Raw genomic sequence first — 19,740 nt, 5'->3', positions numbered from 1 at the left:
TGTACGAGTGCAATCCATTTTATAAAACAAAAATAGATTTAAGTTGATGAATACTTACTGCAACAGAAAAGCCACATCGGCATATTTTGTACGAAGCAAATTTTAAAGCCTGTTCACCTTTACGAGCACTTGCATGAATGACTTAAAGCAACAAAGAGAAAACAAGAAAGAAGTGGTCAAAGTTATTGTATGCTTCTTGCAATAGAAATGAAAAACGGTAAATTGAGTACAAGGAAAAATGATAAAGCTTGCCCACTTTTACGTTATATAGCTAAAAAAAACATAGAGAATCACAAAACCGAGAAACATAAATCAAAGCATAATAATAGAATAAAACAATCGAGTAATCAAACTGCAAAAGCTTCAATTTTACCCTAATCTCATCACAAGTGAACTTCATAAGCACACAGTCGCTATCAGCCATGGCGTCTTCTATAATAGATGGCGTTAACTCGGTGCTAAAAACGATGCACATCTTCGACGTGGTACAAAACTGCACAGATTTGGCCTCAGTTGATTTGAATTTCATCCTGGCACAATCTTGAAGACCCTCTTGGGATTCCTGCATCAGGATGTCTCGGGTGGTGTTCAAGTTGCCATCATTCCTCAAACCAGGTAAGACTGTTGTTCTGCATGATGATACTTTAACACCAGTGACGTGCAGTGGACAGAAGCAACAAATGATTTCTGAAACAACATTTTATCTTAAAATAAAAATAGGAATAAAATCACCTATAAAATCAAATTATACATTATAAAGATTCAGAAACTGGTATCAATTTGAATTTTAAATTCAAGTCGGTTTCAGTCTCGACAGAGGCATAAGTGATAAAAACCAATAGCACTCCAATGGGTCGTATTGAACTGTATCACAAGTAGTTACACTTTTCCAGCGGTACCTCTTTGGTTAACATTGATTGATATGGTATTAAGTGTATTTTTTTAAAATCAGTTCACTCACCAAAGACAATAATACCAACGACTAATTGCAACACTTGAGCCATTTCGGTGTTTCAGTACAAGGCCGAAGGCAGTCCGGGAACTGTTTCGAAAATATCCTTTAAGGGTCGGTGTAGTAAAGAATAATGCCTACTACCAGTGTTGTTCCGAGCTTGTTCATTTCAAAAACGGATGTAATCTATTAAATATTTATCACGATAAAGAAATTTCCATTAGTGTGATGAAACGAACGCGTTTTCCAATATATTTACAGTGCATTAAATACTAAAACGCTCAATATTTGCGGGCAATTTTTCAATATGCCAGTTTTGGCCTTAAAGTGATACTTTTATGTCTACATGTATGTTTAAGGAAGAAATATCGATACCAGGAGGTTTTTAAAGATCTGAGTTGGGAAAAATAAGCACTTGTCCTTGAAGCTTTGCAGGATGTGTAGACATATCACTTCGGGACATTTTCAATGGGTATTCTTCCTTTAAGAATGACAATGTCATCACATGAACTATTAAATCTGTTACTGTAATATTACTCATAAAATACATAAAATGTACTGTCAAAACAAAACAAAACAAAAAACCCCTTATTTACTGCCTAACATACATTTTTGGGATAACGGATAAATCATCAATGTTCACTTCCTTAGACGTCATTATTGTAATTTTGGAGTAAAAACATGCAACATAGGTTTCTTAATTTTCTCATTTACCTGAGTTCCCAAGAGCACCTTTTAACGCCAAATTTATGACACCATTAAGTACTTCAAAAACAGTCTGCGATTTTTCTTAAAATCCTCAGTTTCGATTTTATCTTACAGTATAAGACAAACCAAAGCCTTTGGTCAATGACGTATTGTACATGCAATTAGGGACTCATAACTCCAAGACAAAAAATTTAAACCACAATAATGACACAGTGAAGCCCATACACCTGTTGTCACCTATGCCAATTTTCGTCATAAAATCTTATTCAGAGGTGGAATTACGCCCAGCACCCATTGCTATCTCACTTCAAAATAGATCTGAAATTAATAATAGACGCTTTGAAGTGCATATTTTTATGCTTAGCAACATGAAATATATATTTTATATTATTGAGGGGGCTTTCGTTAAATGCAAGAAAACCTTATTTTCGGTATCTGGGTGATCTTAAACCCTTACAGTACCCTTAAGCCATTTAGATGACAAAAGGTTGAGTCCCTGTAACACAGCGGGTACATCATGTACAATGCAATGCGTCCTGTCACTGTGCCCCAAGAAATGCAATGGACTATGCCACACCTAACACAATGAGTTTCAATCCAGTCGCACGTTTTATTTTCTTGTCTGCTTAAACCAGGGCTTTTTATATTTTTGTTTTGTTTTACTGTGATATATTCAGACTCCATTAATTTAAGGTATTTATCAGTTGAAATCCATAATTTTACAGCTTTTTCTCGGCCTTTCCCATAACCTTTTGGCAGCCATTTTTTATTACTTGCTGAGATGAAAGAAATAATCACAGTACACACTTTTGTATTCAGAAACATGTAATTAAACACAAAATATTGTTATATTATATTATTATATTATATTAATTTGAATCTCTATGAATGGTTTTAAAGTTTTATTTAACAAATTGGTGGCCATCTTGTGTTATGAAAAAAAAGCCAAGCTAAGTTAACTTTTGTTGCCCCCAAAACACATTTCCTTTTACAAAAATAATAGAAAATAGCATGGTTCACTATGGGACCTGTGGGAGTGAAAACTCAAATACACTGTACTAGGGAGGCATAAGCCCTCACCAAGCATTAGTTGAATGTCAGAGAAGTTGATAATAATAGTTTAGAATCACAGCTGACAAATCTTCATAATGAACAGAAAATTCAAAGGCAGAGATAGTATTTATTAGACTTATCAGACCAGAAATGGAGTGGTTCTACAGCTCTTTTTTACTCTCTGCTGTGTGTTTTGGTAGTCATTTTGTTTTTAATACAATTAATGTTTTTAATGTAATCATACTTTGTTCTCCTGACAAGAATAACATTTGCCAGAGTCACAAATAAAGTATATCTTTCGTCTTCACTCTGTATTCTATTTTTATTCACAAATTGGCACCCATACTGAAAAATGTTCAATGTCTCAGAAGTAGCAACCAAGCTGATTTTATTTCTCTAGCCCTAAAGAATGCATGTCTGTTATAAAAGTTTACAGGAAAGAACTATGCAGGGTTAGCATTCTGGCAACTAGACTAAGGGTGCATTCCCAGAGATTTAGATCGATCCAGAGATTTAGATTTAGATCGACCTAACTCCCTAGGGGTTCACGCTAAATTGCAGTCAGCCGAGCGGGCACGACAGTTAATAACCCCCTTACAGCTTTTAGTAGGCGGGACAGACACTTAAGCCGGTTAAGCTGACAGTAATCTAGTGAGACTCCCCACAGGGATAGATCGATCTAAATATCTATGGGAATGGGGTCTAAGAGTTACATCAAAGAAAAAACTTTATTCCATGATCAACAGATACACAGTTACATCGAAGAAAAAATTGCTTATCATAATCTCCTGACAGATTTCTGTATATGGTTTACTGTGAGTAATAATAAAACAAAATTTGAGATTTCTATCAATGCTATATATAAAACTACCCTGTTCTGACACATGCAAGCCTCTTCATTTTTTTTAATCTTCATAACTTTGTGCTGTAACAAACAGCCATATATGATAATAGGAGAGTAAAGAGCTAACTTGAAATTCTGATCTGAAAATTCTGCTTAACAAAATCAAACTTGAAATGCAGAGAAAATGTTTTATAAAAATGTACACAGTCACTGAAATAAAGAACATTCATCTTGTGAATGCAACAACACCCTGAGCATATGATTCCTAAAGAACATCTTCTAAACAAGACATACATACAGAATTAGAAATAGATGATAATATAATGCTGAAAGACCACCAAAGGGCAAAAGTAAAGAAATATTATACCTTAAACATTTCACTATCTATGTGCGTTGTGCAGCAAAAAGAAAAATCACAATATATTTTATCACTGCAAAGAATGCAGTTAAGGAAAAAAACAATGGCCATATAAACCACATCTGAGCCAGAGGACAATCTACTCTTTCAAGGCCTCATGGATCATATCTAGTTGTGCTTTAAGTTCTTCCATTTTAAGACCAATTGTCCTGGTGACTGTTTGTTGTTGTTCTGGGTTCAATTTTCCAAGCAGCTCCTGATAATTTTTTAAAGTCTCTTCCACTGCTTCCTGGGCCTCTTTCATATCTTCTTCAAAATACACAGTTTCTTGAACTTCTTTCTACAGAAATGAAAACAAAATGAGTCACTGTATAAGCAATATAAAAACATGTAGGAAATGAAGTCTTGACACTATATACAAAGAACTATGGCACCAATGATTTAACAAGGCAGCAAAGCTGTCAAATGTACAGACAAAAACCAGAAAATAAAAACGCAGGAAATAGGATACTGTCAATTCTGATGAACTAATGTATTATGCTTACTGTAACTGCATAGCCAACATCAAATTCTTATTCTGCATAACATTGGATTAGGATGAAAGTAAAATGTGTATCAAGCATTAGACTAAGTTCCCATACCTAGATCAATCTAACAGGATCAATCCAACTCCAAGGGGTTTCTCACTAAATTGCTTTCAGTTTGAGAGTCTCAGGATTCTGGCATGCCAGTTTCAGTAGGCGTGACAGACAACTAAGCCACTTACATTGATTGCAATTTAGCGAGAATTCCCATGGAGATAGATCAATCCACAGTTAGCGTGATAGGGTCTGGAAATAGTCCCTAAGGTGTCAGGCTGAGAAGAGTTAAACTTTGGAAATGCCAGAATGAGGTACAGTGAAAATTACACACTAAAAAAAAATTGCTTAAACTCATTAAAAAAAAAAAATATATATATATATATATATATATATATATATATATATATATATATATATATATATATATTATTATTATTATTATTATTAATTTTTTTTTTTTTTTTTGCTGTATGTCAATCCTAAGAATCATTCTTGTAACTTAACAAAATACAGAAAATGTTACAAAGTAAGAGTACAGGGCTCCTGGCAGATGGGAGTGATAAGTCACAACTTGAAAATGCCAGTATAGCACTCTATAAAACTGCATTGCTTCCAAAACAGAAAACAATCACACTGGTTTTCAAACACAAGCTGCACTTCTGTCTTATGAAACTTCCAGTAAGTTTCAGTATCGTAAGTAACATGGTTTTCCCTTAATCGCTATCCTGGCAGCAGTGTCCAAAATAGGGTTTTCTTCAACTTTCATGCAATAAAACTCAATACTTAACAGCATAATGACCATCAAATTTTTTATAAAACAAGGCAGCAAAGCTGTCAAATGTACAGACAAAGAACAGAAAATAAAGATGCAAATAAGTGATAAATTAAATTTTCACAAAAAACTGTTAAATTGCCAGAAAAATTTACCAAACAGACTGCGTTGCCTATTGAAGCTGTATGTTAGACCCATGTTTCTTTCCTGTAAGTTTGAGAACAGTAAGTGACATGATTTCCCTTAAATGGTCATCATAAGAGCAGTGCCCAAAATAGGGGTTTCTTCAAATTTTGATGCAACATTACATAATGTTTAACAGCATAATGACAATCAAATGTTATTAATAAAATATTAGTAACATGGACATTCAGAAAATGTGACAAGCAAAAGTCTTCAAGATCATGGAACTTTAAAGTCACACCTTGAAAATGCCAAAATGTAAACAAGACAGCACTGTTCTGAAATGGGTTTATTTCCATTTTTAACACTTTTTTAACATAAAACAAAATAAACATTTTACTGCCATTTTATATGACCAACTAAGAAAATTGATGAGATGGGAAAAGTATCAATAGAACAGTGTTAAATGTCCAATTTCCTCCATTCTGAGATTCTGAACATAGTGGATGATTGAATCTGACAAACTGCAATGATATGAGTTTATTTCCATTTTCAACACTTTATTACACAATACATGATAACAAGTTTACCATGTTTTTTACATAATCAACTAACAATGTTGTAAAGATGCAGGAAATATCAAACAAACACTTTTAGGCATCTTATTAGTTAAATAATGAGACTGTTAACATGCCTAAGAATTGAATCTGAGGAAATGTGAAAAACAGTATAACTTCTAAAATAATGGCCTGATTATGCTGATTTTCGAACTCAACCTGCGTTTTAGTAAGATTGACCACTCCTGTGAGTATGATTATAATTGGCCAATCCGTTTTTCTTATATTGTGTTATCAGTGTTGTATTTATATTGAAAATAGTGAAAAAACAGCATAAATTCCCTAAAAATGGCCCAATCATGCTGATTTTCGAACTTGACCTGCGTGTTATGAATATTCATCAGTTCTGTAAGTTTCAAGTCAAAAGGTAAAATGGTTTTCCACTTATCGTGTTATCGGTGCTGCATATATGCTGAAAAAAGTGAAAAAACAGCATAAATTCCCTAAAAGTGACCCGATCATGCTGATTTTCGAACTTGACCTGCGTATTATGAATATTCATCAGTTCTGTAAGTTTCAAGTCAAAAGGTAAAATGGTTTTCCACTTATCGTGTTATCGGTAAAAGTGCACGACGGCGACGACGGCGACGACGGCGACGACAGACGCAGATGATGGCAATATGTACAGACACATCTGTGTCTGTACATAAAAATAAAAGTATCATGAATATTCAGAAAATGTGATTTGGGAAGGTCTTCAAGGCCATGGAAGTTCAGAGTCACACTTTCAAAATGCCAAAATGTAAACAAGAGATAACTGTACTGAAATGATTTTCTTTCCATTTTCAACACCTTTTTTAAAACAAAATGATCAATAAACTGTCATTTTTAAATGTTCAACTAGGAAAATTGTTGACATAGGAAAAATATCAATAGAACAATTTTCAATGTCCAATTTGCTCCATTTGCAGATGCTGAACATAGTGAATGATTAAATCTGACAAACTGCAATGATGAGTTCCTTTCCATTTATGATACTTTATTACACAATGCACAATATTATAACAGGTTTACCGTCATTTTTATATAATCAACTAACAATATTGTTAAGAAGCAGAAAATGTCAAAACAACACTTTTACATATCTTATTAGTTCCATAATGAGACTGTTAACATGCCTAAGAATTAAATCTGAAGAAATAACAATTATATACAAAAATACAGAAAATGCACAGCACTTCTGGTGGATGGGAGTAAAAAATCACATCTTGAAGATACTAGTGTTTAAAAAATAATTTTAAAAATTTTTTAAATAAAACGTAAAAAATTCCAATAAAGCTGCTATTCAAACTTTTAATCTAGCTGTATTAACTTGATATTAATAACCCCACCAAGTTTGAGAAAAATAAAGCACTGTTATTCATCTATAGCATGTTGGCATAACACATTCTTTTTGTTGTAAATTTATTTGCAATGTTAAACACCATTTATCTGCACAATTATCACCAAATCCTAATTTTGTGACACAGTTAAGAGAGCTAAACCTATGGGACTTTACAGGGAAATCTCAAGGAGTCTTTTATGTAATCTCATTTAATGGCCAATTGAAAATTAATGAGTAGGCAAGTGACTTTATAGACCTTAATTTAATTAGTGATCACCCAAGGGACAATTTTATAGACTGACATCCATACAGTACCATCATATAGCACAAAGGTGTTGCATACATGCTGAAAAAAGTGAAAAAACAGCATTACTTCCCTAAAAATGACCCAATCATGCCGTATTATGAATATTCATCAGTTCTGTAAGTTTCAAGCCAAAAGGTAAAATTGTTTTCCACTTATCGTGTTATCGGTGCTGCATATATGTTGAAAAAAGTGAAAAAACAGCATAAATTCCCTATAAGTGACCCGATCATGCTGATTTTCGAACTTGACCTGCGTATTATGAATATTCATCAGTTCTGTGAGTTTCAAGCCAAAAGGTAAAATGGTTTTCCACTTATCGTGTTATCGGTGCTGCATATATGCTGAAAAAAGTGAAAAAACAGCATAAATTCCCTATTAGTGACCCGATCATGCTGATTTTCAAACTTGACCTGCGTATTACGAATATTCATCAGTTCTGTAAGTTTCAAGCCAAAAGAAAAAACAGTTTTCCACTTATCGTGTTATCGGTAAAAGTGCACGGCGACGGCGACGGCGACAGCGACGGCGACGACGGCGACGACAGACGCAGATGACGGCTATATGTACAGACACATCTGTGTCTGTACATAAAAATTTAAGCACGAAAATATTCTTCATCACATCACGCCTTACGGCGACTTCTAAACCGACTTCAAAATGTTATTATAAAAGTCCAGTTACGGTTAAATAAGCATATTAGCTGACAATACTAATTTTGGGAAGGAAGAACACCTAGTCGCCACAGGCATAGCAGTGCTTACAGCATCTTCCAAGAGTTCTCTAGCCTCCTTAAATTGGTCTGCGATATCTTCAATAGATTTTCTCACTTCATCGTCGGAAAGATCTCGTGATGTCTGGCAATTTCTTTTATGGTTGAGTAGCGGAGCTGGATCCTTAAGATTCATGCTGGCCTTAGTTAATTCACGCTGCTGCTGCTGTGAGAGCGAGGACGCATGTAGGCTTTTGGAAGAACTTAGCCCTAGGCCAAGGCCCTGTGGTAATTTAAGGTTACAAACTCGTGGCTCTCCATGTGAATGACAACAATTCGTGAATGCGCAATTGAAAGAATTCCGCCAGCTACTAAAACAGTTAAATTGTTTGTTGTAAAATAATTTTTTCAAAGACTTATCTAAAAAATAATGAAAAGTAACAGAGAAACGTCTGCTCGCCCTGAGCGCAGCCATGTTTGAAAAGGACCAGGATGTAAACAGGAAGTTGCACAGTTCGCATGCGTTACAAGAGGACAATCGAAAATGCCCGGATAAAGGTAGCTATCTCTAAGGATTCTCGGAGAAATTTTGGTAAAAGGTAAGAATGCTTTAGTTATTTGATTATATATTAAATTAAGCCGATAAATGATAATTCCATATGTCTGAAAGAAATATAACATTAATCGTTGAATTCACCTAAACATCTGACCTTAGTCGGTCGCCGGTAGCACATTATACCGTATTGAACAACGTGGTTCAATTTTTAATTTATCGCTTTATGTGAGAAACTGAAAGGAATATTTCCCTATGTATATAAAGGTTTTTACCCATATCGTTAACGGCCAAGTGTTGTTAGGGAAGTATTCACGGAGCCTGATATAATGTGGTTGTAATTTTTCAAAGCAGGAACTATCTTTTTACATTTAATGTTGCAGTTACTACCGCGCGAGTACAGCTAAATTGAGGTCATTGACTCCTTCTTATCCGTACCGCGATAACACTCTAACTGGTGTTTTTAATGCTCAGACAAATATTAACAAGTGCATGAATTTGTTATCTCTGAAAACCTAGTACAACAAAAAAGTTCCATGAAGTATTTTCATCGTAACACCCTGCGCTGTTGACTTGACTTCTTTGGTCAGTCTGCCATATTTTTGTGATCTGTATTTTACTGCACATTGTTTCAAAAGTAACACATATAAATATCCATACAAGATATTATTTTGAACTGTTTGCTTAGAACTTAAATTTTTTGTTGAGTGTCACTCTAAGTGGCAACCATCCAAGTAATCAAATATTCCATAATCACATACATTTTCAGGCCACTTTACTTCACTAAATGCCATTTCTGACCAACTTGAAAAAGATGAAGTTTGTCTTTGGATAAATATAATATTTTAAAAAAATGGAATAAATAGAGTGAATATCTTCTACTTTCCATCTAGCAACTTTGTAAAGTATAGTGAATTTTCAGAAGTTACAGTAAATGCTAGATCTTTTCAGTGGGGAAAATTGTGAATTTTACAGAAACTATATCTTTTCTAGAATTTAATTAATATTTTTTGTAAATTTATAAGTCCATTCCTATTGGTGGTGTCAATAACATCAAACAGCAGGCTACTCTATAGTTCTATTCTGTGCTGTAAAAGCACCACAAATACTATATAGAAATATAATTTTGTGGTTATAAAATTATGTACATAGACTATTTTGATAATTTTTTTACTATTGAAGAGATAGTCATTAGTATAGTTCCTTGTGATCCCATGGAATGATTTGCTGAAATGCATTTTTGGTTAAAATCTGCAGTGCTGATTAAAAAAACCATATCTCTTAAGCTGACAGTTTTTGAAAAGTACAGTTATTTTTATAAATATAATTTGCTGAAGGGTGTAACGTTTGGGTAAAAAAATTCCTCAGTAATTCAGCCCTTCACATTTATTTGATATTTTCAGAAAATATTTTCTACAGTGAATGTTACTCCAAATGCCAGCTAATTCCGTGGAGGACCCAGTCTCTCAGATAGAGGAGAGTCTGCGTTCCTCACTGAGTACTAGGGAGACCAGCATCAAGGACAAGCTAGCAGCTTCCTCAGTACAGGTGGTTTTACATAAGATAGACTTTAAACCTGCAAGTAAGCCACATTCCATGCAACTGGACCTGTTAAAGAACAAGTATATTAAGCTGAATCCAAGTCAGAAATCATCTGAAAACACAAATGGTAGTCACAATAGCAGTAAGTGTTGCTTTTGGAATTAAAACAGTGGGCTAAAAAAATGTAATTTTTTTAGTATTTATATCTGCAGGGTTGCAGTAATTTAGTTTGTTTTAATGTTGTTTTTATTATACATATATGATCAAGGTGTTCATTTGCAATGAAAAATCAATATTATTGACATATACCACAGTACCTGTCACTGGTGACTTTAAAAGCATGTGTAGATAATTAAAAAAAAAAAGTTTTAAGCTTACAACCAGAATTCTTCCTTTTTATTTGAAGATCATTGTTTCATGCAGGATATGTGAAATAATAAAAACTAGTTCAGTGTTATTGTTCTATCTCAGATGCCAGCAGCAGTAAAATGAGTGCCAGGAATGGTAGTGACGATAACAACAACAGTGCCCCAGTTCCTAAGGTTGTCCTCTACCCACCTGAGAAAGTCAAACTGGACTGGAACGGAGTCCGCAAGATAGGGGCGGGACTGCACAACCTGGGAAACACATGCTTCCTGAACTCAACACTGCAGTGTCTCACATATACTCCTCCTCTGGCCAACTTTCTGATATCAGGAGAACATGAACAGACATGTAAGTACATTGATATGTTGATATCATTGACTCTGTTCTAACAAAGGTGTATAAACCCATGTTATTTCTTTAGCTCATATTTGTACTGCTTTCCAGTTGCTCTCTGATGGAAAGATTTCAAAATATTTTGCCGATTTGTCATGTTTGGCTGAAACAACAATATGCTGACAGGACCTTCTGTGCACAAATTCTCTGGTTTGATCTGTACTGGTCTGTATACTGTCACTGTCTTTATGTCAACACCCTGTCTGGGGTAGCGCTAACACTCGCCAATTTAGCCAAATGCTAAAACTGACTTAAATTGCCTAAAGAAAAAGGGCTTGATTTGACTTGTTTTAGCCAAATTATAACCATTTTGATAACAAATTGACAAAAATGTGGTGATTTGGCTAAGCAAAAAAAATTGCTAGCACTACCCCAGCCTGTGTCTTCAAATTGGGATGTTGATTTGGGGGGCTTCTGTATGAAGCTGCTTATCAACATTATCTAATTTTTATCATCCAGTCCAAATATACAATCGCCTCTGTATATTTATTCAGCTCTCAATAAGACAATGCCATGATCATATCTATCTTTACTCAGTTTTGATCGTATTTATATTATTTTCCCAGGTAAAATTGTGGGTTTCTGTCTGATGTGCGAGTTCCAGAGACATGTGCGGCGCTGTTTTGACAACTCTGGAGGAACAATACGACCACAGACCATCATACAAAAGATTAAATGTGAGTTTTCACTGGTGGATTTAGATTTTCTTTACAGTGTAAGGTGCCATATAATAGATACTTGTTTCATCTGCATGGTACACTCATGAAAAATATTTTGTGTGTGAGTATGAACAAAGTTTGAAAGTTTCAGTCATGTATGTTTGAGTAAGATCCAAGGCTAAAGTCAATTATACTTTGTTTCGGTGATGTAAGCTTGAGTAAAAACTAAGCATAAAAGTCAGCTAAACCTAAAAGTCAGCTATCCTTTGTTTCAGTCATAGCCAAGCACATGCACTGGGGAAGACAGGAGGATTCTCACGAATTCCTCAGATATGTGATAGACGGAATGCAGAAATCTTGCCTCAATGGATACACAAAGTAAGTAAAAATTATATGAGCTTCAGTGTATGGTGGATGTTTTGTTGCTTTTGTTTTATTAAAAAAAGAATGTGCAAGTTGCTTGTGTTTTTTAAATATGACATCAGTATGTAATAGAAATATCAATATGTTAAAGTAATATTGTTATGTGAAGATATTCTGATTAATATTGTTGGTGTCTTGATATACTAAGATGAGAATGAAAATCTTATTTTTCAAGACTTGATAGATTCAGCAAGGAGACCACTGTTGTAAACCAAATATTTGGTTGCATGCTAAGAAGTCAAGGTAAGAACACTTCATTGTTCTGTATTTAGTAGGTATTTTAACTATAAACGGTAAAAAGAAAATGAGATTCTGTTATCAGAGATGAAAAGCATATTTCTCTCTCTTTCCTTGCGTTATTTAGCCAAAATACTTTTTTGAAATTTTGAACAACTTTGTAATACTACATCTACTTTTCAGTGCAATGCCTACGATGTAAGGAAAAGTCAGACACATATGATCCTGCCATGGACATAAGTCTTGATATCAAGGTATTTGTTTTGAATGGAGATAATTTTAAGATTTTTACAAGTACTTTTCTGTTAAATTCAATATAAAGAAGTAACTTGTTTAGATATTGAAAAAATTAATTATTTCTTGTTGATTGTGAATGTAACTTTATGATGCGTTCAATTTAGTGAGCCATGGCGAAGATTTTTTTATTTACTATGAAATTTGATTTTTGTCATCAGGGTGTTCCCACAGTCCAGAAAGCATTGGACCGCTATATTCAGCCAGAGACACTGGAGAGTGATAATGCATATCTGTGTACTAAGTAAGTTTCATTCCATGCAATGACACTGTGCAATTGGGAAAGTAGTTATAAATATATTAGATATATTATGTGTCAAGTAGACTGACATAGACTTGTGTCAACATTTATGAAGTAATTTCGGTCTCCCTGTTGTTACTTTGGTAACTATTTTTTCCCTTGATTTGAACCTGTTTTTTTTTTTTCTTTGTCAGTGATTTCAGCATTTTCCATCTTTCATTTGTAGGTGCAAGCAAAAAGTACCTGCCCAGAAGAGATTCACAATCCATGTCCCCCCCAATGTACTTACCCTCCAGTTGAAAAGGTGAGAGATTAGAATCAGTATGTTTTTTTTTCACAAAGTTGAAAAACTGCTATTTCTTCAGCTAAAAAGTCATCATTTAACTGTGCTTGATTATTTTTCATTATCAGCTATATTTTAGATTTTCTTACAAAGTCAGCAATGAACGATGTCTGATTATTTGACAACATCAATATATATATTTCAGATTTGATTACAACCGGTGTTTTGGGGGGAAGATTACACGACATATTCAGTTTGCAGAGAAGATGAACTTGAGGCCTTACATGAGTCAGAAACAGGTACAAAATAAAAAATTTTCTTTCCACTGTACTAATTATTTTAAAATTATTTTCTGTAAAAGCTGTTAAATACGATATTTTTATGTTAAATTATGAATAAACTTGAAGAACAACATGTGACATTACTCAAACTTTTCTTACAAGGTTTGCTTGGATCTTTGTACACTCTGGACTCGCCTGTACCTCAGGTCATTACTACTGTTATCACTTGTATTTCTATCCATTATGTTCTAGGGTGACCCTGTGATGTATCAGTTATATGCTGTCTTGGTACACTCTGGACCTGCCTGTACCTCAGGTCATAACTACTGTTATCACTTGTATTTCTATCCATTGTGTTCTAGGGTGACCCTGTGATGTATCAGTTGTATGCTGTCTTGGTACACTCTGGACTCGCCTGTACCTCAGGTCATTATTACTGCTATGTTCGTGGCAGCAACCAGACATGGTACTGCATGAATGATTCTATGGTAAGATAAACCTGGTAATACCTACGATCAGCTTCTATATTTCATTTGTTTGACTTGAGTGAATAAACAAATAAAATGAAATTACTCATATGTGCCATTTGAATAACTTACGAATTGCATTTTTTTGTGGGGGTTAAAAATAGAATTTAACAAAAAGATCAGAATGACAGTGAATTTTGTGTGGGATAAATGCAAGTCAAATCCATATTAAAAAGTTGCTTTGGATAAAGTGATTTGAGTAAATCGAAAGGGTAAAATTTTTGCTGATATTAGGAGAGAAATATCAAAACTTTGAATTTTTTTTTTATGATGGGCTTGTCACCTAAAACTCTTAATGTATGTGTACTGTCTTTCTTTCAGGTGTCACAAACTAGTCTGAGTCGTGTGATGAGTTCAGAAGCCTACCTGTTGTTTTATATCAGATGTGACAAGGCTGCTAAAAAGCTGGGAATGACAAGCAAGGTAAGACCAGGAGTAATGTTCAGCAAGTGTTTTGCCATCATTATCATTCTTTTATTATTGTATATTACAGAGGTAATCTTCAGAATGAATGCTGATATATTTTGTAATTATTTTAGTTTATGCATAGCACACATGACCTTTTGCTAAAACCTTGCTGCCAAGAGCTGTATGTCTCAAACACTTAGAACACCAGTTACTCTGTCTTTTGAAAAGGTCCACACCTTAAAAATGTAAGGTCTAAGAGCAGTGGCTTCATTATCAGATAAATCACCACTAGCATGTTGATGTTTCCCACTGACAGTCGTCTGCCGGTAACCTGGATTTTTCAGAGCTGTGGATTTTTGATGTATTTTGAGACACAGGATATAATTATTGATTTGTTTTCACCCTAGGCCCCCATAGGTCCACAGCTGCCCACTGGTCTACAAGGAAAGTTTAATCAGGTCAAGGTGAATGGAAACACAGGTATATATTAATATATGAAGAAGAATTTGTTATATTGCTGATTAAATTGTTTACCATAAATATTGAAAGTTATTCTGTTTACTTTATTTTAATGGGGGGGGGGGAGCAGGTATTGGTGAAATTCATTTAATCTACACTGTGTATGGCTTGCTTTTAATTCACGTTGAAGAATTGAAATGTTCACAAGAAGTTGGGAGGGAGGGTGCCCTTCAAAATTTTTAATGTGCTAGTCAAGCTCTATTTTAGACTTATTAAGACAACTTTGTCAAGATAAATAGAACAGCCACTCAGGATATTTACCACTGGATCTTAATGTGTCCCTATGGGTCTGTATTTAATACTTTGTGTGTTGTATTCAGATCATGGCAGTAAAGAGATGGGTTCTCCAGTTCCCAGATCACCAGCCACAATACCAGCCAGCAATAACAAACATGGCACCCAGAACATCACCTCCCCGCTGCCAGCTAACAGGAATAAAATATCCTTTGGAATAAAGATCCCACAGAGGGCAGCACCAGTGCAAGAACAGAGCAAACCCAGGATTGTGATGCACATCAAAAATGGGAAATCTTACACAGAAGAGAGATCATCCTCCCATAGCTGTGGCAACTCAAAGTTAGTCCCATATGAGGGAGATTCCTCCGACTCCTCATCAGATCAGGACAGCAAGATGAAGAAGAAGAAAAGAGGAGAGGGGGAACAAGGAGGGTCCAACAATTCAGGAAAAGATGTCAGTGTGGATGATAAAGGGACCAAGACAAGCTTAGGAGCAGATTTGCCTGCCACTGTGACTGTCCCTGGCTCTTCTAAGTCTCTGCTCCCTGTGTCTTCTCACAGAGACACCAAGAACTCAGAACGGCCTAACTCCAGTGTGAACACGGCAGCAGATATCAAGGTCCCCAATGGTAGTCCACTGAAGAGGTCACTCAGTGACAGCGGTCATCTGTCTCTAGTGATGAGTCCAGCTAGTCACAAGGTCAAGGCCACGACAGCATGGCATCTCAATGACTCCACTGCTGCCATCTCGCCTTCTTTAGCCTCCGAGTCCAGTAACACCAGCGTCAACTCTACAACAGAGTGGCACGTCAGCGAAAACAACCACACCTGGCGTCACAGCCATGACATACAACCTGGATGGATAGTCAAAATGGAGATTAAAGAGGAGTCCAGTGAAGGAGCAAAAACTGCTGATTCATCGTCTAAAACTTACCCCAAGCAACTTGGAAAATCAGAGAAGACGTCAAAGGAAAGCAGGATTGTTGCTTCTCCTGTTTCAGAAATATCAAAGAGTGGAGAAACTGCCTCATCTTTTCTGAACAGCCATGCACCTGCTGAAGGTCATAAGGTCAAGGACACGGGTCACAAGGTCAGAGAGTCACATGACATTGAGGATGACCACAGGGTTTGTGTGCCGGACACTGAGCCACTGTTGAATGGTTACAGAAATAACAACAACTGCAATGACTCCGACTTCTCCTCATCCTCTGGAAAGAAACACAAAAAACACAAGAAACACAAAAAGCACAAAAACAAAGATAAAGACAAGGAATCCATGGAGAAGAAACTGGGTCACAAGTCAGAATCCAAGAAAAAACACAAGAAGAAGAAAAAGAAGAGGAAAGACAGTGGATCGGATGAAGAGAGAGAACTTTTGCTGTCCAGTGGTGATGAACACACAGCCAAAGTCAGATCTCACGCTGACACTAATGGTCACAGCTCCAAAAGGAAAAGGCAGTCTAGCAGCGAGAGCTCCGACAGGGACAGGAAGAGGCTGTCCAGCAGCGAGAGCTCCGACAGGGACAGGAAGTTGTCCAGGAAGATCAAGGAGGACTTTGAGATCAGATGGGTGGAGAAGACTAAAGACTCTCTGGGAACAGTCAGCAGGGAGACCCAAGGTGGGTTTATAATAGCTGTGCTGTTAGGCTTTAGATGATTATCTGACTTGGCTGTGGGTTTTACTGTTGTGTAGATTTTGTTACGTATCATAGCATTTATTTGAGTAAACTTGACCTTCAATGATTTGTAAAATGTGGACATTTTTTGTTTGCTCATCTCACTGTAACTTAATTTGTTTTTAAATTTTGTCTTCATTTATATAATAGGACATTTACAAAAATGCATCTGTTGATTTAGGAATAATTATAGGTTACTGTTTTCTTAGCTCCTGTATATAATTGGGACAAGGATGTGAAAGACGGCTACGTCAGACATTATCAGAGTGACACCTCGGCCACCGCCAAAACCAGTGCATCCTGGGATGGCACAAGAAAAGCCAGCGTTGCCGAGCAGCTGGAGAAAAGTTCACGCCATGGCTACGGGAACACGGGTAGGTGACCCATGCAGTAGAACACATCTGAATTTTAGCATCAAAAAATTGGGGGCTTGGTGGACCAAACTGTTCTCTTCAAATGAAGTTTGAAAACTGTCACAGTAATGTTCTCCACAAGTTAAAACTTTTATGATGAAGGTGAATCTGTAAAATCAACTAGCTGTATTATGTTTTATATTGGTTTAATGTTGAGGTTGTGTAGGAGAGATGCATGTTAATCTTTATATCAGGCAATTTTGTGAACTGTTGTCCCTGTGTAGAAGCATTTGTGATTCCGTGATCTTTCCTTTGAACAGTGTCCTCGTGGGAGGGAGGTCGCAGTCATGTAGATGAGGAGGATGAAAAAGAACGCCAGAGAGAGAAGAAACGACGCTGGTCAGAAGACTATGATGAAGACATTGACAGAGGAAAGGTGAGAGAGGGCAAAATACATCCTGCTTAAAATTGTTGTGTTTTAATGCTGTGGTAGCGGTAACACTTGCCATTTTAGCCAAATGCTAAAACTGTCTTAAATTGGCTAAACAGAAAGGCCTTGATTTGACTTGTTTTAGTCGAATTATAACCATTTGGATAACAATTTGACAAAAAAATGGTGATATGGCTAAGGGAAGAAAATTACTAGCGCCACCCCAGATGTGGATACTTGCGCATTATCAAAACACTAGTTTGTTTGACTTGAAAAGAAATTTCATTGGGGAAAATGAAGTATTTTGAAGTGGGATGTAATAAGTTATTGCAAAGGGTAGCTGTTTCATTCAGATAAAACTGTAGCAAAACTTATGGAGTAAAAAATTTGATCATTTTAGGCTAAGAAAGTCCGTCGCCGTCACTCTGAGCATGATGCAGTGGGGTATGGAGACAATCCATTCCAGAGACATCAGGACATGAAGAACTGGCATAAAAACAATGTAAGCTGTGATCATCTGTTTTCTTTAGTATAGGTGCTTTCTCTCTGTTCTCCACCTCCTTGAGGAATGGCAATGGAGCTCTTGAAAAACAAATGAACGTGCATCTTTATCATAAGTTAAAATTTTTGGCCTTCTACACAAAATTGAAGTTATATACCTCACAAAGCTTTTGGTCACATTGTGTCCTTCCTCAGTGCATGGTATTATGTTGTGCTATTATATCTCAAGTTCTTTTGTAGTTTAATTGTTGAATTTGGTAAAAGTAATACTTTTGACTATAATTTAAATTATATTTGTCTTTTTTTCAGAGCAAAGGTCGAGAGAGATTTGAGGATCGCTATCACCACTCCAACCATTTTCACCACAGAGGTCATGACCATCGTCATAGCAACCATCATTACAGCAGACACCACAATTACTGAACTGTGCAATGTTACTTACCAGTGTTCTCAGACAATGTATACTCCAGCAGGGACACGGATCTCAATGTCCAGAAAGAGCAGAGGATAGTGGATATTGTGTTATCACAATGAGTGTGGATAAAGAAAGAGCCAAGGACATTCTTTGTTTATAATAAGTTTAAAGTATAAAAGAGATCCTTTGTCTTTAAATAACTTAAAGGATAAAGGACATCTTCATTTTATAATAAAAATGCAGGAGAATGGATAGTGTAGGACTGCCATCCTAGTAAAAATGAAATGGTTGGTTCTCGGGTTGAGTATGCCAACCACAAATGTATCCAGTGAGTAAATGAGATGATAATTTTCAGGTTGAATATGCCAGCCAACCAATTGTATCCAGTGTAAAATGAGATGGTTCTCAGTTTGAGTATGCCAACCACAAATGTATCCAGTGTGAAAATGAGATGGTTGGTTCTTAGGTTGAGTATGCCAGCCAACCAATTGTAAGCAGTGTGAAAATAAGATGATGATTTTCAGGTTGAGTATGCCAGCCAACCATTTGTATCCACTGTAAAATAAGATGATGATTTTCAGGTTGAGCATGCCAGGAAACCGTGTATCCAGTGTATGTTAAGCAAACCATGTAAAAAATCCATGACTGTTTTATAAACTGTATTAATCTATTATTATTTAATTATAAACCATGTGAATATGTTGCAATAATGATATATATATATAGATATAAGCATGTTACAAAATGAGAGTAACCCCTTTCAGCAGTTTTAAACTGAGGACTCTGAAGTGATAATTTTGTTTTATTTCTCAAGTGAGTTGCTGTGAGGTGTTAGGGGGAGCATGATTTCATGTCTTTCCAGTACCAATTCTTCGTATGGATTGACAAAGTACATGTACATATGACTATATTTATGGTTAATGAAATACAATGTGAATCAGTTATTCTGACTTGGTTTTGTTCTGTATTCCAAACACCCTGTCATATCAGTAACACGTGCTTGGAGAAGAATTAATGAACAAACCTAATATATCCGTCAAGCATCATACTGCGT

At 35.7% G+C, this 19,740-nt stretch overlaps 2 protein-coding genes across 2 annotated transcripts; one reads left to right on the top strand and one right to left on the bottom strand.

The window, feature by feature from the left end:
* Positions 1-3,427: 3,427 nt before the first annotated feature.
* Positions 3,428-8,823, bottom strand: LOC147763791 (uncharacterized). Its single transcript, XM_087005077.1, has 2 exons — positions 8,401-8,823; positions 3,428-4,255 (listed from the first exon to the last, which is right to left on the bottom strand). Exons 1-2 carry the CDS (start codon positions 8,821-8,823, stop codon positions 4,055-4,057), a joined length of 624 nt encoding a protein of 207 aa, XP_086861203.1. The 3' UTR covers positions 3,428-4,054.
* Positions 8,781-19,630, top strand: LOC106159737 (uncharacterized). Its single transcript, XM_024077221.2, has 18 exons — positions 8,781-8,947; positions 10,305-10,585; positions 10,915-11,157; positions 11,769-11,879; positions 12,137-12,239; positions 12,460-12,527; positions 12,705-12,775; positions 12,977-13,059; positions 13,283-13,360; positions 13,545-13,638; positions 13,983-14,108; positions 14,469-14,570; positions 14,963-15,035; positions 15,395-16,930; positions 17,197-17,361; positions 17,661-17,776; positions 18,171-18,272; positions 18,581-19,630. The coding sequence occupies exons 2-18, from the start codon at positions 10,324-10,326 to the stop codon at positions 18,692-18,694; spliced, it is 3,447 nt and encodes a 1,148-aa protein (XP_023932989.2). The 5' UTR covers positions 8,781-8,947; positions 10,305-10,323; the 3' UTR covers positions 18,695-19,630.
* The last annotated feature ends 110 nt before the right edge of the window (positions 19,631-19,740 follow it).

This window comes from Lingula anatina, chromosome 2 (assembly GCF_051362555.1).
Source record: "Lingula anatina isolate TDL-2025a chromosome 2, LinAna3.0, whole genome shotgun sequence".
In the NCBI taxonomy this organism is placed as follows: Eukaryota; Metazoa; Brachiopoda; class Lingulata; order Lingulida; family Lingulidae; genus Lingula; species Lingula anatina.
Note: the sequence above shows the minus strand (reverse complement) of the source record. Positions and strands in the feature narration are given on the sequence as shown.